The 25250-nt window shown below is 35.7% G+C and overlaps 3 protein-coding genes and 2 long non-coding RNA genes across 16 annotated transcripts; 3 read left to right on the top strand and 2 right to left on the bottom strand.

The window, feature by feature from the left end:
- The first annotated feature begins 1451 nt into the window (after positions 1-1451).
- On the top strand, positions 1452-5167 carry LOC113731246 (26S proteasome regulatory subunit 10B homolog A). The gene is made up of 10 exons (XM_027256399.2): positions 1452-1652; positions 2714-2833; positions 3184-3320; positions 3411-3572; positions 3689-3775; positions 3865-3951; positions 4068-4205; positions 4334-4525; positions 4604-4702; positions 4822-5167. Exons 1-10 carry the CDS (start codon positions 1550-1552, stop codon positions 4894-4896), a joined length of 1200 nt encoding a protein of 399 aa, XP_027112200.1. The 5' UTR covers positions 1452-1549; the 3' UTR covers positions 4897-5167.
- A 498-nt stretch (positions 5168-5665) lies between these two features.
- Positions 5666-9893, bottom strand: LOC113731247 (bifunctional phosphatase IMPL2, chloroplastic). Of its 4 annotated transcripts, none has more exons than XM_027256401.2 (10): positions 9362-9893; positions 9194-9272; positions 8726-8820; positions 8587-8636; positions 7915-8039; positions 7700-7766; positions 6649-6738; positions 6301-6412; positions 6109-6202; positions 5666-5944 (listed from the first exon to the last, which is right to left on the bottom strand). In XM_027256401.2, the coding sequence occupies exons 1-9, from the start codon at positions 9891-9893 to the stop codon at positions 6132-6134; spliced, it is 1221 nt and encodes a 406-aa protein (XP_027112202.2). In that variant the 3' UTR covers positions 5666-5944; positions 6109-6131. The 4 variants fall into 4 exon arrangements, with proteins under 4 accessions (XP_027112202.2, XP_027112203.2, XP_027112201.2 ...); XM_027256402.2 differs by having other exon boundaries at positions 5666-5947; XM_027256400.2 differs by having other exon boundaries at positions 5666-6009.
- A 979-nt stretch (positions 9894-10872) lies between these two features.
- Positions 10873-13981, top strand: LOC140035088 (uncharacterized). 5 transcript variants are annotated; one of them, XR_011839055.1, is made up of 7 exons: positions 10873-11009; positions 11085-11207; positions 11307-11354; positions 12447-12521; positions 12812-12877; positions 12963-13194; positions 13735-13981. It is a non-coding gene; the product is annotated as an uncharacterized lncRNA (long non-coding RNA). The 5 variants fall into 5 exon arrangements; XR_011839052.1 differs by having other exon boundaries at positions 12447-12877; positions 12963-13258; XR_011839051.1 differs by having other exon boundaries at positions 12447-12877.
- A 4497-nt stretch (positions 13982-18478) lies between these two features.
- Positions 18479-20953, bottom strand: LOC113726278 (bifunctional phosphatase IMPL2, chloroplastic-like). The gene is made up of 6 exons (XM_027249902.2): positions 20422-20953; positions 20254-20332; positions 19786-19880; positions 19647-19696; positions 18975-19099; positions 18479-18826 (listed from the first exon to the last, which is right to left on the bottom strand). The coding sequence occupies exons 1-6, from the start codon at positions 20951-20953 to the stop codon at positions 18706-18708; spliced, it is 1002 nt and encodes a 333-aa protein (XP_027105703.2). The 3' UTR covers positions 18479-18705.
- Positions 20954-21932: 979 nt separating this feature from the next.
- Positions 21933-25041, top strand: LOC140035087 (uncharacterized). Of its 5 annotated transcripts, XR_011839050.1 has the most exons (7): positions 21933-22069; positions 22145-22267; positions 22367-22414; positions 23507-23581; positions 23872-23937; positions 24023-24254; positions 24795-25041. It is a non-coding gene; the product is annotated as an uncharacterized lncRNA (long non-coding RNA). The 5 variants fall into 5 exon arrangements; XR_011839047.1 differs by having other exon boundaries at positions 23507-23937; positions 24023-24318; XR_011839046.1 differs by having other exon boundaries at positions 23507-23937.
- Positions 25042-25250: the final 209 nt, after the last annotated feature.

Below are 25250 nucleotides of genomic sequence, written 5' to 3' on the forward strand. Positions count from 1 at the left end.
CATATGCGCTATTCTTCTCTTTTCCTTGGGGACTCGTTTTGAGCTTTTCAATTAAGCTGTATTCATGATTTGACAAATTTCCATGTTTTCAACTACAACTTACAACTAAGAGCCACCATATTTAAACAATACAGAACTCCATGTACTGCATTTCATTTTGGTTGTAAGTGTTTTCTTTTTGCTTTAACTTCAGTTTAACTTTTTCCCCCACATCCAAGCTCCTTTCATGCGTTGCACAAAAATTCATTATTTACTTGCATTACGAACATAATTTTTAACATATTGTTTAAATCTATTTAATTATATTTTTATTTCACATATATAATATCAAAAAAAATATTTCAAATAATTTCAGATCCAAACGCTCTTTTAACAGTTTTGTGAAGATAGCCTACTAAAAGAAATTACCTGCAGTGACCAATATTATATATATATATATATATATCTATAATATATATATATTATATATATGTTAAAAATATTATATATTTTCCAATATATATATATATTGGAAAATGTTAGTCTCACTGATTAACGCTTTCCGCGAGCTACGCGTTGGATCGCTTTATCAATGGAGCGCACAGCTCTGCTGTGGCTGAAAACATTTTCCAATGCAATACTTAAAAACCATGCATCACGCATGCAGCACGTGTTATAGAAAAGTTCATTCATTCTTTTTTTTTTTTTTTGCACTGAAAATTATGACACTGTCCATGTACCAAGGCTAAAGTTACATTTACTTTCCAAGAAGATATGTCACCGGGGAAGGGTAGATTTGTGATTTAACGGCTCACCCACTCTCTGATTTCTAACTTTTAAACATAATCAGGGAATGTGCCTTGTGCTTTTAGGAGTCGAACACCATAATATTCAAATTTGTTTAATTATTTTAATGATTTTAAAATTTTGTTCAAATTTATTTTATTTATTTGCTGAATCAAATTCAAACGAATTTTTCATTATTGAATTTAAGAGTTATTGTACATAAAATACTATTCAAACGTGACTTTTGACTGGTTGAAGAATTAAAATTCAAACGAACTCTTATCAAGCCTCAAATCAAGTATTGAATAATTTGGTTCATCTTTTAATCCTCCAAACATTTACAAAGAAATCCATAAAGATTTTGTAACTTTTAGTACTCGATTAATTTGAAAAATTGTGGCAGGCATTTGCAAAGAAATTCATAAAATCTTGCAACTTTTAGTATTATTAATAATTGTTTAAAAAAAGGGACTACTATCAATTTGAAAAATTGTGGCAGGGCGCGAAAAAATAATAAATAATAAAAAAAACTTGTTGGGCCAGATCAGAAATCCACTGCGGCTGCAGAATTGCAAATATTTAACGCAGCACTTGTTGGCCCATCCTGCCTTAAGGCCCAAAGTCTGTCATTTTTTCCACAGACAATTGCTCTGCTATAAATCCAACCGTTCAAGTGCCTCTCTCCTTAAATTTTGTTTTCTTTCTTCTCTGTGTGAAATCAGAACCTTGCTTGGTCGGCAAGTCGAGAGAAGTAAAGTATCCAGATCACCCTAACAATAATCCGATGTCAGGTGAAACCGAAGATGCCGTCCGGCGCAAGACGGCCAGCGCCGAGTACCGGAAGAAATTGCTCCAACACAAGGAGCTAGAATCCCGAGTTCGAACAGGTAACGTCTCAAAACCCTATTCCTCTCTTATGTTCTTAATAATTCTATTCCAATTCCAAGGGATTTAGTTATTAATCACTAGACCTACCTCACTTCGGCTTTTGGTACGAATTTCTGGAATGCAAATATATTTGGATCTTCTTGACTGTTTTTGAAGGTCTGGACCTAGATTTATACTTATTTCTAGTAAATTAGCATTTGTTCTGACATTTGGAGATATTATTTATTGGTTTCCTTTTATAAGATAGGTTATGTCTTTATTAATTGCCTATGCCGTAATCTTTTCAACTAGAAAACTATCAGATTAGAGTTACAAACTAGTTTTCGGTGATACTCAGAGGGTGAAGTTGGGATTTGAAGTGATATTTATTCGTATGAAGCTAGGAGGGAATTGAAGAGATGATTTTAAGAGCTAACTGGGTTTGGGATGGATATTTACTTTTATTTTCATAATTTTGCCATTGCCGAATTAAGAAAGATTAGGGCTTAACGTTTTAGTTGAAGTTCTTGTTTATTTAGTATTTTGATCGTTATCTTCAGTGACTGCAAGTATTCTGATCGACTTGGCTTAAATGTCTATTGCTTCGTGTGCTTTCTTGTATAGCCACGAAAGCTATCCACATATTGTTGCAGTTGGATATTTGAGTTCTTACACATTAATAGTTCTTATGGACCAGATAGTTCATAGTTGCTTCTCACTTTTTCTCATTATAAATGTGTTTCTTTCTATGAAGTTTGTGTGTGTAAGATTACATATTTGATTTTTTGCTCCAGTGACTGTCGTCAGATCTTGAATATGAATGGCTGCTTTATGAATAATTATTTCTTTTAGAACCATTTATTGTGGTTGTTTTGCATCATTCCCAGCTCATGATCTTGTACTTTTTTTCTGTGCAAGTGTCGACACCCTTTGCTTCATCCATGTTTATATAGAATCTATTTGTCTGGCATATATGTACATCTATGCTATTTGGCAATTAAAATTCTTTTGATTAGCTTTGAATTCTTGTTTCCTACTGTGTTTTAAAACTGGACACTACGTTGTATATCGGTATTTGCAGTGAGGGAGAATTTGCGTACTACAAAAAAGGAATATGCTAAAACAGAAGATGATTTGAAGTCACTCCAAAGTGTTGGACAGATCATAGGGGAGGTGCTTAGACCGCTGGACAATGAGCGCTGTTAGTACTCTTCCTTCTATCTTATTAACTTTCTTTTGCTGTTATATTAACAGCATTAGTCAGCCAATCTGTTGCTTACTGTTCTTGAACATTAGCCTAAGAGATTGAGATTCTTTGGCATACTTATGTAGGATAAGGTGCTAGAGTTCTGTTAGGAGTCTGTATGATTGATGGTTTAATAGTGAAAACTTGCTTGTTAACTAGCCACTTTGACCATCATTTCTCATCTATCCAAGTTAATTTTGTGTGGGAGTATTTCCTACTTAAACATGCCTTTTACTTATTTTTTTGGTTTGTGAAGGAATTTGATGATGTTTGAGGAATTAATTCATGCCATATTACTTTTGCAGTGATTGTTAAAGCTAGTAGTGGCCCAAGGTATGTAGTGGGCTGTCGCAATAAAGTGGACAAGGAAAAACTAACTGCAGGAACCAGAGTTGTACTTGATATGACAACACTCACGATAATGCGGGCACTTCCTCGTGAAGTAAATTTCACCACATTAAAGGATTGAATTTTTGTTTTGTTGGTTGTACTTCAAGAATTGAAATGTGCTGTGGTTTGTGGTATATGGCAGGTTGATCCTGTTGTATACAATATGCTTCATGAAGATCCTGGCAATGTCAGCTACTCTGCAGTGGGTGGTCTTTCTGATCAGATTCGAGAGTTGAGAGAATCTATAGAATTACCTCTTATGAATCCTGAACTCTTTCTTAGAGTTGGTATTAAACCTCCTAAGGTAAGCGTAAGTGTTAAATATTCTTAGTTGTCTTCGGCATGTTAAATGAGGCCGCATATGTGCTGGTATCTGGCAGACCTCCTGGATTATGTTAATTTAAAGTGCACTTGATTTAGGGTGTTCTTCTTTATGGACCTCCTGGAACTGGGAAAACATTATTAGCCAGAGCAATTGCTAGCAACATAGACGCCAATTTCCTAAAGGTACTTCTTGTCTAAACTTGATCATTTTCTAGCTGTGGAAAAATGTTCTGGTCCATAGTTGATTGATATTATTTGTATTTATTGAACAGGTTGTTTCTAGTGCAATTATTGATAAATACATCGGTGAGAGTGCACGACTGATAAGGGAAATGTTTGGATACGCCCGTGATCACCAAGTAAGGCCTTAAAGCTCCTTGATTTTATACTTGTTATATCCTGCTCGATAGATATTTAGTTTTGCCAAAAGTATGTTCTTACATTTCCTTTTTTTTTTTTCCTTTATTCATTGAAGCCCTGTATTATATTTATGGATGAGATTGATGCTATTGGTGGGCGCCGTTTTAGCGAGGGAACAAGTGCTGACCGTGAAATCCAAAGAACACTGATGGAGTTGCTTAATCAGCTGGATGGTTTTGATCAGCTTGGAAAGGTTTTTGTGGAATGCTGATATTAAATGCTTGTTAGATATAAAGATTGATGTGTTCTTATTTGCAGAATACATATTCCTTTGTATGTTTTGGTGTCTGGATTGTAGTTCAAAGTAAATTGTTTCTGCAGGTTAAAATGATTATGGCAACAAACAGACCTGATGTTTTGGACCCGGCTCTTCTTCGTCCGGGACGGCTAGACAGGAAAATAGAAATACCATTGCCTAATGAACAGTCAAGGATGGAAATTCTCAAGATCCATGCTGCAGGAATTGCTAAACACGGTGAAATTGATTATGAGGCTGTTGTCAAGCTTGCTGAGGTAACAAGGATTTCTATGCTGCCTGCAATTGATTTTCCTAATATCAATCAAAGTCTTCAACCAGTTGCTATTTTGCAGGGTTTCAATGGGGCTGATCTTCGTAACATTTGCACAGAAGCTGGTATGTCAGCAATTCGTTCTGAGCGTGATTATGTCATCCATGAAGATTTCATGAAGGTAAAAGTCTCTTGCTTTGATGAACTCAGGTTGTTTACTGTATAATGCTTGGTACGGGTTTGAGATTGTGTTTATAGTTGCTTACATTTTGGATGATTTTTTGTAATTCCTTTTCCCAGGCTGTAAGAAAACTGAACGAAGCAAAGAAACTCGAATCAAGTGCGCACTACAGTGCTGATTTTGGAAAAGATTAAGGGCACACTGGCATGCTCACTTTTGTGTATCTCTGGCGCTCAGGTGGGTTATTCCTGTTGTGATCATACTGCCTGTTCTGTTCTCCGGTGGATGATTACCAAAACTTGGCTTTGTTTGTATGGTAGCACGGGCGGGAGCATATTTGTCAGTGGAATTGAAGCTTGTCCCTATTTGCATACCCATAATGTCGCCCTTTCAAACATTTTGGAAGAATTATTTGAGTAGATGTCATTTGTTCCGATTCCAACGATATAAATTTGTATTTCAGTCTCTGTTGTTCTTTTCTTTCTTTCTTTTTTTTTTTTCCCATTTTCCATCTAACGGTATTTCCCACCAGAGGTCCCCTGCTGCTGGTCGGCCACTCTGATTAAAAGGTGGAAACTTATTGGCTATGGTGGAAGAATATTGTTGAGCAATTGAAATCGAGTATTATTGTAGGTAAATAGGCTCTAGTAAAGAGTTAAAAAAACAAGGTTAAGAAACATACACCATTATGTTATGTGTGGGTATGATTTTTTATTTTTCTGGTAAAATTACGAGTAATCCACAATCTGAGGGTCTGTATAACACGTCATAGTTTGGCCACATTTGGCTAATAGATAGATTTGAGTAACATCAATGAGATTCCATGAAAATACAGTAGTGATCATTAGTATCGCATCTTTTTCGCTTAGTTGGTGACAAGCACGCGCTGATAATTGGCTTAGATTGCCTACATTGATGCATTGATAACTGGTTTAAAAAAAGATTGCCATTTGGCATGTGAAATTGACACAACTCACAATTTTTATTACTAATTGCACGGGGTACAAGAGGACGAACAAAAGCAGTTGGAAGTCATAGCCATATTGAGTCATTGATAGATACACGCTCAATTACTACTAATGCTCAGCGTCTGAGCATAATAAGGACGAGATCTAGAGTTATCCATCCTCCGTGATGTTTACCAATTGGCAGAAGGAAGCCCTGCGCGAACGGTAGATGATCGGTCCCCTACATGATCCGTCTTCAGGCCATAGCCATTGCAATGACCAAAGCCTTAGCCATCTTCTACCAATACAAAATACGTTAAAGAAATAAAACGGCCCCCCTTGGCAAATAGGGCCCTATTCCTGAAAGGAAGGGCGAGGGCGAACATAAGAGTTCATCTTAGTTAATTGCCAACAATTTTGCTGAAATGTGTATAACGCCACGTGCCTTGCACGTCTTACCTATCCTTTTCGCTCAGCATAAGTTAAGGCCATCGTAGTGCATCCAGAGCTTGCAGGTGTAGCTGCTTGTCCCCAGCTGCCACTACATTAAAACCTGCCAGTATATAACATGCGGCAATGTTGTTTAACAATTACGAGGTCACATCACATACTGCAACAAAAATCATAAATCAGATGTCTATCAAATCATACTTCCTGCATGAGAATCAGCAGATGCCTTCCAGTCAAGTTCACGTCCTTTCCAATCAGTTAGAATTCCACCGGCACCCTCTATCACCGGGATGAGTGAAAGAAAATCATAAGGCTGAGAAAAATTGTTTTAACTTTGTCAATTTAGTAGATGAATGAGATCTTTAAAGATGCCGAAACATCTCACCGGTAAATTCAATAGCAATTACACCAAGTGCGGAGAGAGTTTCACCTTAATGTCAAAGCAGGTATTCTAAATTCAATTACAAGAATAGAAACATCCATACTTCATTGGTGGTTCATAGAAGAAATCTTGCAGTAGAGAAAAACATGAAATAATAGTACAATTACCCTTAGGCCAGATTCGATCACGAGATCAACAAAACCAGTGGCTAATAGGGCATAGGCATAACAGTCGCAACCATATAAAGGAACTTTCACCTGCTCCAGAAAGGCATTCACATTAAATTTCACTATAAAGAGTTTAATCTCTGCATGACATGAAAATAAGATAAAAGGCAAACAAATAATGTAATTTTGTACTTATAAATACTTGGAGAACTCAATGTACTACTGCACAAGCAATTAAAAATATACATATTAGGTCTATATACACCTCAAAGCAATGGACACAGTTTTCTTTGGAGAGGAGTCACAAGATAAACTTTCCCAAGAGTATTGTAGTACAGTCCTCAATCATCACTTGATCCTAGATCTTTACTTTCTCTAAAAGAGAGACAGGACTACAAATACTCCAAGTTAGCTGTTGAAAGCAAGCATCTTTAACCTCAAATCAATTAGTACATAGTCTCCCATAATAAATCTGAAACAGATTAAGATCCTTAATGGCTTGTTATTATCTAAATCATACTGTGGCTTCTTCAATCGGAAATTGCTGTAGAGCAGATCCATGAACAATGGTTTTTCCAATATACGGCAAACTGCCTTACAAAGGAAGTGAAAGAGGATATCTATCAACTACAACAGAAGCACAACTCTAAGATGCTTGTAAGGAAATAAAGCATGTCCATCAAAAGAGCCTAAAAGCAATGCAAGGCAACAGTTTTAAGAACAAAAAATCTTCAAGAACACATGGAAGAAAAACAAAGATAAACATAAGCTGGATCGTTAACCATCTTCATGTGCTGCATCTTCATATAGTATGCTTGTGCATGTATACAACACACAGCAACCACCAGTAACCGATACCATGACAGTAGAGCAACATTCTCAAAACATTTATAGAAATTTATATGCATCTGTCTTTTTTTGTGCTTGTGCATGTATGCAATGCACAGCAACCACCCTTAACTGATACCATGACAGGTTACGCAACATTCTTAAACGTTTATAGAAATTTATACGCATCTATCTGAATGTTTCTTGGACATAGAGGATGAACCTTATCCCTGACTCGAGCAAAAGCCATCTCAGCATCTCCATTGAATAGATGTGGGCTGGTTGTGTACCTAAGACAGAATAATGGAAATATTAAAGACAGAAATTCAGGTCAATACCTATTTGTTTGCTGGAACAAATTAAAAAGTTTTGAAAGAACAATGGATGCAACACAAGGTAAGAGTGGAGAAATAGCATGATCGGATGCATAAAACCTACAGATAAGCTTGTGAGAGTTTTGCACAGCCACGTGTAGAAATATCTTGTCCATTTAAAGTAGTTTTCCTCCCATTTAATCCAACCCATCTCTCTCTCAAAATAGGCTGATCAATTATGCCAAGAACCTGAAAGAAAGAGAAGACGTCTATATTTTGTTGGTTATATTTTAACATGATTATCCTTCACAGTTCTCTTTAACATGATGGCTGCTTGGCACAATCTTAGGTGATTCAACTAAAAAAAAAAAAAAAGAAGAAAGAATTTAGACAAATTTACACAGCAGTACAATCCAAAGTCAATAACTCAGGAAGTCCTAATGAACTAAGGTCATTGTAGATGTACAGGTATTTGGGCATTCTACAAGTAACAAAAGTCAGGTGTAAAGATAATATAGCTCACTATCTAAAAAGAGTAAACAAATGTATTGGCTGTCTTCATTCGCCCCATGTAAAATGATAGTTGTTTCAGGACTATATTCTGGTGTCCTGATGAGAAATTTCTTGCTCAACTATTTGTCTTGGATTCTACCCAGAAAATTTCCCCGAGAATGTACTTGCTTTGTAAGAGACGAGATACATGGCCATTGACCAAAGTATTTTTTGAGGTAATGGCATATTAACAAGTTACTGATGGACAAGATATTAACAGAGGTTAATAGCTCATCTCTCATACCGGTTTTCCTTGGTATAATAGAGCAATAAGAGTCCCAAATAATGGTTTTCCTGTATTGCAAGCAAAAAAATAATATGCTCAGTGAACTGAATTAGTTGAAAACAATAGTCAACAGTAAAAGGGGGAAAAGGAGCAGTACCTGTGATGAAGCTCTTTGTTCCATCAATTGGATCCAATACCCAAACATAGTCCGCAACTTTCTCCTTACACCTCCAACCCTTCTCTTCTCCATAACTGCAATTAGCATTTCATTACATAATTTTTGGGAATAACATTTTACAAGGCCTCGAACAACAACCATCAAAGATCCAAGTTGGTTGCCAAGGGTTATTTTGGTTAATTAAAATCAAGACATTGAGAACACCAAATACGATAAATTCCTCCTCCCTTTTTTTTAATGGGATATTCACTCGTGAAAAACCCAGAGATGATTATTTCACGAGAGAGCAAACACGACTATTTTGGGAAGGCAGGTTTTCCATCCAGTTTAAATACGGAACTTTATCCATTCATAATCAAAGTACCAGTCCAATTTCTAGTATGAACAAGGATAAAAAGTAAAACCATAAATCAACCGGCAATGTCCTACCAAACTAAGAGAACATACATTGCATGGAAAGGAAAGTTCTCTTGTATAATCCTGACCATTGCCTCTTCAGCTGCTTGATCAGCAATTGTAACAGGACCTAAAAGTATCACAAAAAACCTTCAAATCTTAACTGCCCGCTGCAAATAAAAAATTGCAGAGAATGATCAGGAGGAGAATACTACTGACTTAAATCCTCTTTATCGAGGATTTCGAAGCTCTTTCGGAAGTACTGGCGGATAACTTGGCCGGCGGCGTCGGCCAGCTGGTTAGCAACAGCTGCGAAGCGATCGAGCTGACAATCGTCGAGCCCTAACTCAACAGATTGAGCATTATTGGAAAGTGCAGACTTGGAAGACATCCTTGCGGAGGTGAGGACTTTGGATTGTAGAGAAGCTGAGAGTAGATTGGGAGGCGAACGAAAAATTGAAGAGAAGTTGGTGAGATTGTTGGAAGGAGAAAGGAAAGGAGAAGAGAAAGAAGGGAGAGAAGAGTTCCGATTCGGGTTAACAAGGAACCGAGGGTTGGAAAGCATTTGGAGCTGCATGTGAATAAGGGCTTTAAAGAGGCGGCAAAAAAAGGTTGAGAGAAATGGAGAAAGCTGATTTTGAAGAAAAGGAGAAACAGAGCAGCTTATCAACATAATCAACATAAGTAGATAAAGTGCGAAGGGTTTCGTCGTTCCGCTCGTGATTTCGTCGTCCTCACGTGACCCCCTCATCCTTTCCGCGCATCGCGCGGGATCCTCCTCACCTCTGCCTGTTCTTTTTTTTTTTTTTTTGTTTTTTTTTTCTAACCCTAAGAGTATCGTATCTTATCTCCCGCCGCTCTTCCTCCTGCTCTCCCTTCTTTCCCCTTTGCTCTCCTTGCCCTATCCGTATACCTCCATTACTCCCTTTCCTCCTTCCCTTTACTCTACAACATCATTCCCATTTGCAGAGACAGCGCCGCCCCTCCTCTCCCTTGCCTTTTCTTTTCTTTTTTTTTTTTAATTTCTGGACCTAATATCTGCTTAGCCTCCATCATTTTCATTAGCAATAGGTTAATTTCTGCTTTCTTCTGCCAACTCCATTCAGTTACTCCCTTTCCTCCTTCCCTTTACTTTACATTCTCTCCCGCCGCTCTTCCTCCTGCTCTCCCTTCTTTCCCCTTTGCTCTCCTTGCCCTATCCGTATACCTCCATTACTCCCTTTCCTCCTTCCCTTTACTCTACAACATCATTCCCATTTGCAGAGACAGCGCCGCCCCTCCTCTTCCCTGCCTTTTCTTTTTTTTTTTTTTTAATTTCTGGACCTAATATCTGCTTAGCCTCCATCATTTTCATTAGCAATAGGTTAATTTCTGCTTTCTTCTGCCAACTCCATTCAGTTACTCCCTTTCCTCCTTCCCTTTACTTTACAGCATCATTCCCATTTGCAGAGACAGCGCCGCCCCTCCTCTCCTCTGCCTTTTCTTTTTTTTTTTTAATTTCTGGACCTAATTTCTGCTTAGTCTCCATCATTTTCATTAGCAATAGGTTAATTTCAGCTTTCTTCTGCCAACTCCATTCAGTTGAACCCGTTTTCTTTTTAAAGCTTGGTGATTTTCCTCTTTTCCTTTGATTTTGCTTTTCTCGTTGGCTTGTGAAGGCCACCAAATTTCTCATTCTCTCTTAAATGTGGTCTCAAACAAGCTTTTCCATTCCAAATGTGGGCGGCTCCGCAGAAACCTAATCCACAGTAAGCTCTTAAACCTTCGGCCGCCGCAGCTTTCTTCTTCTTCTTTTTCTTCCCCGTGCTGCGCTGTTTCGGTACATTTGGTTCTTGCAAGGAAACAAATAAAGCACATGTGCCATGAGGTAAGAACCAAGAATATTTCAATTTTTGTTTGAATTAGAGTAAATTGATTTTTTGATTTGATTAATCCTGTCCAGGTTTGAAATGGATAGGGTTTGGCAATGTTTAAGAATCCATGGCCAGGATAGTGCCGAGATTCATGGGTGTTGTGTAATCAGTTGAGCCCGTCAGAATTTGTTGCAAGAGATCGTCTTGGAGAGGCAAGTGCTTGTTTATTTTGATGGTATATTGTGGATTGTAGCTTGAGATAATTCTGTACAAATAGTTCTTTAATTCAACTATTTCTTGATGCTATGCAGATTCGATGTTCGGATGCTATTCATTGACTTTTCGAAGGGTTTCCTGAGGTACATGTTTTCCGTTTTTGCATTTCCTGGTCGCAATATGGCGACAATGGTGTTGGGAATTTGGTCTAATTTACTGGTTTTTAATAGCTTGGCCTGTTGCATTTGGTGGTTTGGTGTTTTTTTTGTTGGTTTCCTCTTCTTTCTCATTTTTTGCAACAAATGAAATGCATATTTCAAATTTTGAGATCTTGGTTTACTCGTTGTGTGAGGAAATAATTAGGTTGAATGATTAGTTGCATTATCAATGAAATAATTTGGAATTGTATGTGGATAAGTATCAGTTGAGTTGAAGGTTAGTAATTATGTGACCAATAATATTTCCAGTTCAATGTTCCACTAATCTACCGCTTTTAGCAGTTTTCTTCGTCAAACTTCCTCTATCTTTTCTCCCATTCCTACCTCTCTCATTCTCCTACTTCTGCTTTCTTTCCTCCCCCTCTCGTTGTATCAAAAGATTTTGCTATGTTTCTATTTGTCTCATTTTCTTCCCCTCTTAGATTTGAGTTCTGTTTTGTTAGATTTGCTTTTGATGATTTTAAAGGTTTCCTTCTCTTGTGCCTTTTAGATGGTTACATGAATTTTGATTATTGTTTGTATTTTTGTTATCACATCATTCTGGGATGCTTAGCTTCCCTTTTTTTTCTTTTTTTTCTATATTTTTTCTTTTTAGTCCATGGTTTTTCTTTTTCCTCTCAAATTTTCAACAAAGCATATATGGCCAAAGAAAGCAAAACTGGAGAAGTTGTTGCTTTAAAGAAGATACGCATGGACAATGAAAAATAAGGGTTGTTGTTATTCTACCCAATTTCTTATTTTCTTAGCTTATGACATTTTAATTTCCTTAGTGGATGAATGGTTATGCCTGCTCTTTTTAGAACACTCATAATTTTTTCTTGTAGTTTCCTGTAACTGCCATGCATGAAATAAAAATTCTAAGGAAGTTGTAGCATGAAAATGTCATTAAACTGAAAGAGATTGTGGCCTCTCCTGGTACTCATCCTTCTCCATATGTTCAGAGTGGTTATTTAATTCATAAACATCAAACATATACTATATGTTTTGTTGTCTTACATATAATAAACTCTTTTTCAGATCATGAGGTAGATAAGCAAGTGAATCAAGGTAACTAGACGTGCAGAAATTTTCAAGTTTGTGGTTCCTGTTTCTGTAAGAATTCAATGCCCCTGAACTCCCAAATACTGAGATCGAAAATGGTATTTTGTTTTTGAAATGTATAAGGTAATAGATACAAAGGCAGTATTTACATGATTTTTGGGTATATGGACCATAGCTTGACGGGACTTGCTGATTGTCCTGAATTGAGATTTACAATTCAACATATCAATGTATGTGACCTTGGACAAGGAGGATTTACTCATTATAATGAGCATCCATCACTTTTTTTTTGTCAACAAAGCATCCATCACTCAACTTGTTCTAATAATATGTATTTGTAGTGTTATATGAAGTAGCTGCTTACTGTTCTTCACTACTGTCATCTCAATAACGTGCAGATATCAAAGGTTAACTTTTTTATTCTTTTCTAAACATATTATCTAGGATTTTAGGTGTGCATATGATACTATGTTCTGGTTTTTGGTTTGGCAGGCTCCAGTATGCTTATAGATAAAAGGGAAACCTGAAGCTAGCAGATTTTGGACTACCATAATCATTCTCCAATAACCACAGTCCATGGATGATGATTTTCCCTTATAGCTGACCCATGTCTTTGATATTATAACTTAATTTTCAATCAAGAAAATTTACTCATCTATGTATTGAGCAGACCTTCAGAGTTGCTTCTTGGAGCTACGAAATATGATTCGGCAGTAGACATGTGGTTAGTTGGCTGTATTTCTGCTGAACTTTTGCATGAAAAACAAATCTTACCTAGAAAAAATGAGGTTAGGCATATACCTTGAGTTGTTGTACTATTTTTTCAGCCTTTTTTTCATTATTTTTTAAGAAAAAAGCTGTCTTATCTTAATTTTTGATTTATCTTATCTTATTTATCTATCAAGGAATTTTGAAAGAGTTAAGTAGATGGTGTTTCGTCTTTTTCTTACAATTGCTTTTCATGAAATGAACTTGGATGATTGTCATGATTATTTATTAGATTGGTTCAGTTTGTATGCACTAGAAGAAAGGATATGGACCATTGTTGGCTTTTAGAGCATCCCAAGTTCACAAGCTTTCTATTTCATTTAACTTTTTTAGCACATCAAAGCTAAATGATTACAGACTCTGAATGATTACACTTATTCTTCTTGAATGATTTTGAATGCTTTTGACTGAATAAATAGTGTGTGTACAGACTAGGAATTCATTGGTTATTTATGCTTATGCATTTTATGATTATGTTTCTGATTTTTTGCTGCAGAATGCTGAACTGAGTGCTCATGTGGCTAAGCAGTAAAGAGGAAGGAATCTGTTGTCCTGTGTTAGGCATTCATGTCGTTTGATTATGAGTGCAGTTTCATTGGATGTTTTTTAGTTAATGTGTATTATGTAGTTATAGTTGTTAGTGGATTCAAGCACAGATTCTGTAATAGCTAGGTTGTTGCCATTTCAGTTTGTATATACCTTACTCTTTTTATATGTATTTATGGATCATGATGTTTTGTACATTTTTTGTATTCCATGTAGTTAGTGACTTTCTCTGAACATATTTTGTTCTATTTGCTTAGATAGATGTTTCTGCTTGAACATTGGTTGAATGATGGTAAGGGTACAATGTGAAAATGGTATATTAGAAGCTCGGGAAGATGTTCTTTCCTAGCTCATGAAGTTGAAACCCACTCAATCGCTGATGAATAGCAGTCACAATTTGCAAGTGAACATTGATCATATAATTTCTGAAGCATTCTTGATGGGAGAAAAAGACTTTGGGGTTAAGAATCAAGAAATCATATAGAGAAAAAGTTGAAAGTAATGTAAGGCGAGATTATAGAGCTTTCCTAAAATTGATTCTTTATTTGGTTCATTATTTTTTAAATAAGTTCAATTCTTGGACTTCCTTTTTTTTGCACATTGCTTTTTCATTTTTTTTTGTGTTCGTCCTAGATTAGATTAATAGTTTAAATATACTTTCAACAGTAATTAATTTATAATCAGTTCCACAATTTAGATCTTAATTTTCTTTTTATGACGTTTGTATAACCTATAAAAGTGTTGGGTATATCATAATTGTTAACGTGTCTAAAAGAAAATGCCTTCTTATATATACAAAACAATTAATGTCATTTTTATATACAAAAACAAGTAATGTCATTTTTAATGTGAAGTGCCTTATTGAATTTCACTTTGTGTATTTCAAGCTTCTCTGGCCTCCAAAGACGAAAATTCGCTGAGAAGATTTTGAGTGCCCTGCCCAGTTTCTTTTTTTTTTTTTTTTTGATTTTGAAGTTTAACGACCGTTATACAACTTTCAAAATAAACAAATTTATTCTAATTTTTTTTTATAATTTTATAAACCAAATCGCGGTCACTTTCACAAAAGTCATATTTTTCCATAAAAAACCAACTCTTGATGACTTTTCTCCATTATACGAACACAGTACTCATTTTTCCATAAACAAATTTATTTATTGGATAAAATAAAAATAAATTCATTTTTCAATAAAAAACACCAGTTTTTTATGACTTTCCTACATTATAAGAACAGAGTACCCATTTTTTCATAAACAAATTTATTTATCGGATAAAATAAAAATAAATTCATTCTCCAATAAAATACCAGCTCTTTATGACTTTAGAATGAAGGGTTACAATCTCGCTGTCTCTATCACCATCAACTTTTGACTCCCTACTTCTTCCATCCCACCCAACACCAGAACGAAAAAGATTTCACAAAAGATCTAATCTTGCATGAAATGATCAACTATAAAGCTTTATTAATATGCCAACCTTTTTTTAAAATTAAGAAACAAAATGTATCAATAAGAGACAAACAAATACAAAATATCATTTTGTTATTTTAATTAAGATACATATTTAATATACGTAGACAGAGCAAAACTATAATGAAACGAACAAATTTATCTCTCATTTGTATATAATTATTTAGAACTTGGCATAAACAAGTGATTGCAACCCAATAATCTAGGAAAATTTATTGAATTTCACTTTGTGTGTTTCAAGCTTCTCTGGCCTCTAAAGACAAAAATTCGCTGACAAAAAAAGACTTGTAGAATACCTATACTAAAAAATATACTTTTCTACATAAATTATTATTTTGATTAGTTCAAAACTGGGCAGTGCATTTTATATTTCTATCGCGCGAAGCGCGTTCATGCCTCCTAGTTGAGTGGAGAAGGTGAGCACTTTCGAGGGTCTGCTGCTGCTGCTGCTGCTTTTTTTTTTTTTACCCTATCAATAGTGGACGTCGACGATGATCCGTTTTGCAGAGTTATTTATTCATTTATTGGGGTGACCAAACGCAATAGGGGATCCTCTTGACATGGGCATTTCTATTTATTAAAAAAGGGGTAAAAAAATAAGAAAGTCTGTGTAATAAACCTATTTTACAGAAGAAAAATCTCTCGTAATTTCAAAATATACAATACAAAATATATAATACGAAACCTCATACTTTGAACTAAATTATAAAGGTGACGGAATCCGATAAATTTAATGAAAATAAACGAAATAACCAAAATGCCCTGATATAATTAGGCAAAAAACAACTCAAAAATCATTTGTTTTATTCTCTAAATAGAGAGAATTGAGGGTTAAAAGGTAGAACAGGTATATTTGTTAAAAATTAGGTACAAAAATATTTTTTAAAATTCCAATAAGTCATTTCTGTTAAGTTTAACGGATTCTGTCACCTTTACAATTTAGTTCAAAGTACAGGGTATTGTGTCATACTATAGTTGGATCTCTAAAGCTCATGTTTGCGTTTAGGGTTTGGGCATTTCAATTGTCTGGTCACTTATTCAATTTGGCAAAAACACTCAAGTCAAAATCAATATTGAACCCTCTTCTAATAATCCCAATATCAACGGCTCCGTTTGGATTTCTCATTTTTTGAAAAAATAAATTTTTCATATACAATGTTATGATAATATATACAAACAAAAATAACTCAAAAAATACCACATCCATACAATATATAAAAATTAACTCCAAATATATAAAAAATAAAAATATATACTATATTTTCTTCCATCTATCACCATAACCCATCACCACCATTCCCCCATTTCTCCTCTTTCCTTTCCCTCTCTCTTCCTCCTCCCTTTCCCTCCACATCTCACCTCTCCTCTTCCCCCCCCTTTCCAAATCTGTCCCTGGCTAGATCATGACCAAAAGGATCGCAATATGGTCGTGATGTCATAACTAAAGGTCTTGATTTGGTTTTGGCTAGATCTAGAGGGGGAAGAAAGGGAAGGGTAAGGAATGGCGGGGAAAGGGAGGGGAAGAGTGGAGGGGAGAAAAAAAAATGAGAAGGAAAGAGATGGAAGAAAAGGGAAGGAAGGAGCAAGAAGAAAGAGAAGGAGGAGGAAGTGGTGGCAATGGTGAGTGGTGGTAATTTTTAAAAAATATCACAAAAATTAGTGAGCCTTAAAAATATCCCAAAATATATCCCAAAAAACATCACAAGATCTATAATCAAAAGCTTTTCATATACACTATTACAGTAAAATATTTCAAAAATACTCTCAAAAAACAACAAATTCAAAGGGAGCAGACTTCGTGAGTTAGAAAATATTCATAGGATCAAGTGTTGATAATTGATTTGAAAGGAACACAATAAGGATCACTTATAAAAATAGAGCGGAAAAATGTGAATATATCTTCTCTATGAGATGTTTTAATTTTCAATAACATGTATTTGAAAATTTATCTCAATTAACAAAATTTTGAGGTCACTAGAGGTGGGGTAACCTGGACTAGTCAAGGGGTACGAGTTTAGATAAATTCATAATGCTAGAATCCTTTGCAATCATGTTTGTTTTTTTTTTACCATAAAAAATTTACGATAAAAATAATGGGTAATAATTTTTTGCATTTCAACACCACTCGATGATATCCAAAATTACTCTTTTTGGCACTTAACAATCTATATTAAAAAATTATTGTGATTTTAATTAAAAACAGGTTCTTAAGTATAGAAAAGAGATTTTTTTTAGCTCGCTGATAAGTATCGACTATCAAAATATTTATAGTCTAGGGAGAGAGAAGGAGGAGGAAAAGAAGAAAGATGAGAGAGGGGGGAGGAGGAGGGCGAGTAGTGGTGGCGATGGATGATGTAAAATTTTTAAAAAAATACCTCAAAAAAATTATAATTATTAAAATATTTCAAAATATATTTTAAAAATACCTCTAAAAATAATCCAGAAAACATCTAAAGTAAAAAATTTTCATATAATTTTCATATACACAATTACTGTAAAATTTTTTAAAAATACCCAAAAAAAAAATCCATCCGTCTGATAACAAACAGATGCTCTCTGATTACTTGGCACTGTGCACACTATAAAGAGTTTAATCTCTGCATGACATGAAAATAAGATAAAAGGCAAACAAATAATGTAATTTTGTACTTATAAATACTTGGAGAACTCAATGTACTACTGCACAAGCAATTAAAAATATACATATTAGGTCTATATACAACTCAAAGCAATGGACACAGTTTTCTTTGGAGAGGAGTCACAGGATAAACTTTCCCAAGAGTATTGTAGTACAGTCCTCAATCATCACTTGATCCTAGATCTTTACTTTCTCTAAAAGAGAGAGGACTACAAATACTCCAAGTTAGCTGTTGAAAGCAAGCATCTTTAACCTCAAATCAATTAGTACATAGTCTCCCATAATAAATCTGAAACAGATTAAGATCCTTAATGGCTTGTTATTATCTAAATCATATTGTGGCTTCTTCAATCGGAAATTGCTGTAGAGCAGATCCATGAACAATGGTTTTTCCAATATACGGCAAACTGCCTTACAAAGGAAGTGAAAGAGGATATCTATCAACTACAACAGAAGCACAACTCTAAGATGCTTGTAAGGAAATAAAGCATGTCCATCAAAAGAGCCTAAAAGCAATGCAAGGCAACAGTTTTAAGAACAAAAAATCTTCAAGAACACATGGAAGAAAAACAAAGATAAACATAAGCTGGATCGTTAACCATCTTCATGTGCTGCATCTTCATATAGTATGCTTGTGCATGTATACAACACACAGCAACCACCAGTAACCGATACCATGACAGTAGAGCAACATTCTCAAAACATTTATAGAAATTTATATGCATCTGTCTTTTTTTGTGCTTGTGCATGTATGCAATGCACAGCAACCACCCTTAACTGATACCATGACAGGTTACGCAACATTCTTAAACGTTTATAGAAATTTATACGCATCTATCTGAATGTTTCTTGGACATAGAGGATGAACCTTATCCCTGACTCGAGCAAAAGCCATCTCAGCATCTCCATTGAATAGATGTGGGCTGGTTGTGTACCTAAGACAGAATAATGGAAATATTAAAGACAGAAATTCAGGTCAATACCTATTTGTTTGCTGGAACAAATTAAAAAGTTTTGAAAGAACAATGGATGCAACACAAGGTAAGAGTGGAGAAATAGCATGATCGGATGCATAAAACCTACAGATAAGCTTGTGAGAGTTTTGCACAGCCACGTGTAGAAATATCTTGTCCATTTAAAGTAGTTTTCCTCCCATTTAATCCAACCCATCTCTCTCTCAAAATAGGCTGATCAATTATGCCAAGAACCTGAAAGAAAGAGAAGACGTCTATATTTTGTTGGTTATATTTTAACATGATTATCCTTCACAGTTCTCTTTAACATGATGGCTGCTTGGCACAATCTTAGGTGATTCAACTAAAAAAAAAAAAAAAGAAGAAAGAATTTAGACAAATTTACACAGCAGTACAATCCAAAGTCAATAACTCAGGAAGTCCTAATGAACTAAGGTCATTGTAGATGTACAGGTATTTGGGCATTCTACAAGTAACAAAAGTCAGGTGTAAAGATAATATAGCTCACTATCTAAAAAGAGTAAACAAATGTATTGGCTGTCTTCATTCGCCCCATGTAAAATGATAGTTGTTTCAGGACTATATTCTGGTGTCCTGATGAGAAATTTCTTGCTCAACTATTTGTCTTGGATTCTACCCAGAAAATTTCCCCGAGAATGTACTTGCTTTGTAAGAGACGAGATACATGGCCATTGACCAAAGTATTTTTTGAGGTAATGGCATATTAACAAGTTACTGATGGACAAGATATTAACAGAGGTTAATAGCTCATCTCTCATACCGGTTTTCCTTGGTATAATAGAGCAATAAGAGTCCCAAATAATGGTTTTCCTGTATTGCAAGCAAAAAAATAATATGCTCAGTGAACTGAATTAGTTGAAAACAATAGTCAACAGTAAAAGGGGGAAAAGGAGCAGTACCTGTGATGAAGCTCTTTGTTCCATCAATTGGATCCAATACCCAAACATAGTCCGCAACTTTCTCCTTACACCTCCAACCCTTCTCTTCTCCATAACTGCAATTAGCATTTCATTACATAATTTTTGGGAATAACATTTTACAAGGCCTCGAACAACAACCATCAAAGATCCAAGTTGGTTGCCAAGGGTTATTTTGGTTAATTAAAATCAAGACATTGAGAACACCAAATACGATAAATTCCTCCTCCCTTTTTTTTAATGGGATATTCACTCGTGAAAAACCCAGAGATGATTATTTCACGAGAGAGCAAACACGACTATTTTGGGAAGGCAGGTTTTCCATCCAGTTTAAATACGGAACTTTATCCATTCATAATCAAAGTACCAGTCCAATTTCTAGTATGAACAAGGATAAAAAGTAAAACCATAAATCAACCGGCAATGTCCTACCAAACTAAGAGAACATACATTGCATGGAAAGGAAAGTTCTCTTGTATAATCCTGACCATTGCCTCTTCAGCTGCTTGATCAGCAATTGTAACAGGACCTAAAAGTATCACAAAAAACCTTCAAATCTTAACTGCCCGCTGCAAATAAAAAATTGCAGAGAATGATCAGGAGGAGAATACTACTGACTTAAATCCTCTTTATCGAGGATTTCGAAGCTCTTTCGGAAGTACTGGCGGATAACTTGGCCGGCGGCGTCGGCCAGCTGGTTAGCAACAGCTGCGAAGCGATCGAGCTGACAATCGTCGAGCCCTAACTCAACAGATTGAGCATTATTGGAAAGTGCAGACTTGGAAGACATCCTTGCGGAGGTGAGGACTTTGGATTGTAGAGAAGCTGAGAGTAGATTGGGAGGCGAACGAAAAATTGAAGAGAAGTTGGTGAGATTGTTGGAAGGAGAAAGGAAAGGAGAAGAGAAAGAAGGGAGAGAAGAGTTCCGATTCGGGTTAACAAGGAACCGAGGGTTGGAAAGCATTTGGAGCTGCATGTGAATAAGGGCTTTAAAGAGGCGGCAAAAAAAGGTTGAGAGAAATGGAGAAAGCTGATTTTGAAGAAAAGGAGAAACAGAGCAGCTTATCAACATAATCAACATAAGTAGATAAAGTGCGAAGGGTTTCGTCGTTCCGCTCGTGATTTCGTCGTCCTCACGTGACCCCCTCATCCTTTCCGCGCATCGCGCGGGATCCTCCTCACCTCTGCCTGTTCTTTTTTTTTTTTTTTTGTTTTTTTTTTCTAACCCTAAGAGTATCGTATCTTATCTCCCGCCGCTCTTCCTCCTGCTCTCCCTTCTTTCCCCTTTGCTCTCCTTGCCCTATCCGTATACCTCCATTACTCCCTTTCCTCCTTCCCTTTACTCTACAACATCATTCCCATTTGCAGAGACAGCGCCGCCCCTCCTCTCCCTTGCCTTTTCTTTTCTTTTTTTTTTTTAATTTCTGGACCTAATATCTGCTTAGCCTCCATCATTTTCATTAGCAATAGGTTAATTTCTGCTTTCTTCTGCCAACTCCATTCAGTTACTCCCTTTCCTCCTTCCCTTTACTTTACATTCTCTCCCGCCGCTCTTCCTCCTGCTCTCCCTTCTTTCCCCTTTGCTCTCCTTGCCCTATCCGTATACCTCCATTACTCCCTTTCCTCCTTCCCTTTACTCTACAACATCATTCCCATTTGCAGAGACAGCGCCGCCCCTCCTCTTCCCTGCCTTTTCTTTTTTTTTTTTTTTAATTTCTGGACCTAATATCTGCTTAGCCTCCATCATTTTCATTAGCAATAGGTTAATTTCTGCTTTCTTCTGCCAACTCCATTCAGTTACTCCCTTTCCTCCTTCCCTTTACTTTACAGCATCATTCCCATTTGCAGAGACAGCGCCGCCCCTCCTCTCCTCTGCCTTTTCTTTTTTTTTTTTAATTTCTGGACCTAATTTCTGCTTAGTCTCCATCATTTTCATTAGCAATAGGTTAATTTCAGCTTTCTTCTGCCAACTCCATTCAGTTGAACCCGTTTTCTTTTTAAAGCTTGGTGATTTTCCTCTTTTCCTTTGATTTTGCTTTTCTCGTTGGCTTGTGAAGGCCACCAAATTTCTCATTCTCTCTTAAATGTGGTCTCAAACAAGCTTTTCCATTCCAAATGTGGGCGGCTCCGCAGAAACCTAATCCACAGTAAGCTCTTAAACCTTCGGCCGCCGCAGCTTTCTTCTTCTTCTTTTTCTTCCCCGTGCTGCGCTGTTTCGGTACATTTGGTTCTTGCAAGGAAACAAATAAAGCACATGTGCCATGAGGTAAGAACCAAGAATATTTCAATTTTTGTTTGAATTAGAGTAAATTGATTTTTTGATTTGATTAATCCTGTCCAGGTTTGAAATGGATAGGGTTTGGCAATGTTTAAGAATCCATGGCCAGGATAGTGCCGAGATTCATGGGTGTTGTGTAATCAGTTGAGCCCGTCAGAATTTGTTGCAAGAGATCGTCTTGGAGAGGCAAGTGCTTGTTTATTTTGATGGTATATTGTGGATTGTAGCTTGAGATAATTCTGTACAAATAGTTCTTTAATTCAACTATTTCTTGATGCTATGCAGATTCGATGTTCGGATGCTATTCATTGACTTTTCGAAGGGTTTCCTGAGGTACATGTTTTCCGTTTTTGCATTTCCTGGTCGCAATATGGCGACAATGGTGTTGGGAATTTGGTCTAATTTACTGGTTTTTAATAGCTTGGCCTGTTGCATTTGGTGGTTTGGTGTTTTTTTTGTTGGTTTCCTCTTCTTTCTCATTTTTTGCAACAAATGAAATGCATATTTCAAATTTTGAGATCTTGGTTTACTCGTTGTGTGAGGAAATAATTAGGTTGAATGATTAGTTGCATTATCAATGAAATAATTTGGAATTGTATGTGGATAAGTATCAGTTGAGTTGAAGGTTAGTAATTATGTGACCAATAATATTTCCAGTTCAATGTTCCACTAATCTACCGCTTTTAGCAGTTTTCTTCGTCAAACTTCCTCTATCTTTTCTCCCATTCCTACCTCTCTCATTCTCCTACTTCTGCTTTCTTTCCTCCCCCTCTCGTTGTATCAAAAGATTTTGCTATGTTTCTATTTGTCTCATTTTCTTCCCCTCTTAGATTTGAGTTCTGTTTTGTTAGATTTGCTTTTGATGATTTTAAAGGTTTCCTTCTCTTGTGCCTTTTAGATGGTTACATGAATTTTGATTATTGTTTGTATTTTTGTTATCACATCATTCTGGGATGCTTAGCTTCCCTTTTTTTTCTTTTTTTTCTATATTTTTTCTTTTTAGTCCATGGTTTTTCTTTTTCCTCTCAAATTTTCAACAAAGCATATATGGCCAAAGAAAGCAAAACTGGAGAAGTTGTTGCTTTAAAGAAGATACGCATGGACAATGAAAAATAAGGGTTGTTGTTATTCTACCCAATTTCTTATTTTCTTAGCTTATGACATTTTAATTTCCTTAGTGGATGAATGGTTATGCCTGCTCTTTTTAGAACACTCATAATTTTTTCTTGTAGTTTCCTGTAACTGCCATGCATGAAATAAAAATTCTAAGGAAGTTGTAGCATGAAAATGTCATTAAACTGAAAGAGATTGTGGCCTCTCCTGGTACTCATCCTTCTCCATATGTTCAGAGTGGTTATTTAATTCATAAACATCAAACATATACTATATGTTTTGTTGTCTTACATATAATAAACTCTTTTTCAGATCATGAGGTAGATAAGCAAGTGAATCAAGGTAACTAGACGTGCAGAAATTTTCAAGTTTGTGGTTCCTGTTTCTGTAAGAATTCAATGCCCCTGAACTCCCAAATACTGAGATCGAAAATGGTATTTTGTTTTTGAAATGTATAAGGTAATAGATACAAAGGCAGTATTTACATGATTTTTGGGTATATGGACCATAGCTTGACGGGACTTGCTGATTGTCCTGAATTGAGATTTACAATTCAACATATCAATGTATGTGACCTTGGACAAGGAGGATTTACTCATTATAATGAGCATCCATCACTTTTTTTTTGTCAACAAAGCATCCATCACTCAACTTGTTCTAATAATATGTATTTGTAGTGTTATATGAAGTAGCTGCTTACTGTTCTTCACTACTGTCATCTCAATAACGTGCAGATATCAAAGGTTAACTTTTTTATTCTTTTCTAAACATATTATCTAGGATTTTAGGTGTGCATATGATACTATGTTCTGGTTTTTGGTTTGGCAGGCTCCAGTATGCTTATAGATAAAAGGGAAACCTGAAGCTAGCAGATTTTGGACTACCATAATCATTCTCCAATAACCACAGTCCATGGATGATGATTTTCCCTTATAGCTGACCCATGTCTTTGATATTATAACTTAATTTTCAATCAAGAAAATTTACTCATCTATGTATTGAGCAGACCTTCAGAGTTGCTTCTTGGAGCTACGAAATATGATTCGGCAGTAGACATGTGGTTAGTTGGCTGTATTTCTGCTGAACTTTTGCATGAAAAACAAATCTTACCTAGAAAAAATGAGGTTAGGCATATACCTTGAGTTGTTGTACTATTTTTTCAGCCTTTTTTTCATTATTTTTTAAGAAAAAAGCTGTCTTATCTTAATTTTTGATTTATCTTATCTTATTTATCTATCAAGGAATTTTGAAAGAGTTAAGTAGATGGTGTTTCGTCTTTTTCTTACAATTGCTTTTCATGAAATGAACTTGGATGATTGTCATGATTATTTATTAGATTGGTTCAGTTTGTATGCACTAGAAGAAAGGATATGGACCATTGTTGGCTTTTAGAGCATCCCAAGTTCACAAGCTTTCTATTTCATTTAACTTTTTTAGCACATCAAAGCTAAATGATTACAGACTCTGAATGATTACACTTATTCTTCTTGAATGATTTTGAATGCTTTTGACTGAATAAATAGTGTGTGTACAGACTAGGAATTCATTGGTTATTTATGCTTATGCATTTTATGATTATGTTTCTGATTTTTTGCTGCAGAATGCTGAACTGAGTGCTCATGTGGCTAAGCAGTAAAGAGGAAGGAATCTGTTGTCCTGTGTTAGGCATTCATGTCGTTTGATTATGAGTGCAGTTTCATTGGATGTTTTTTAGTTAATGTGTATTATGTAGTTATAGTTGTTAGTGGATTCAAGCACAGATTCTGTAATAGCTAGGTTGTTGCCATTTCAGTTTGTATATACCTTACTCTTTTTATATGTATTTATGGATCATGATGTTTTGTACATTTTTTGTATTCCATGTAGTTAGTGACTTTCTCTGAACATATTTTGTTCTATTTGCTTAGATAGATGTTTCTGCTTGAACATTGGTTGAATGATGGTAAGGGTACAATGTGAAAATGGTATATTAGAAGCTCGGGAAGATGTTCTTTCCTAGCTCATGAAGTTGAAACCCACTCAATCGCTGATGAATAGCAGTCACAATTTGCAAGTG

This window comes from Coffea arabica, chromosome 2c (genome assembly GCF_036785885.1).
Source record: "Coffea arabica cultivar ET-39 chromosome 2c, Coffea Arabica ET-39 HiFi, whole genome shotgun sequence".
Lineage (NCBI taxonomy): Eukaryota > Viridiplantae > Streptophyta > Magnoliopsida > Gentianales > Rubiaceae > Coffea > Coffea arabica.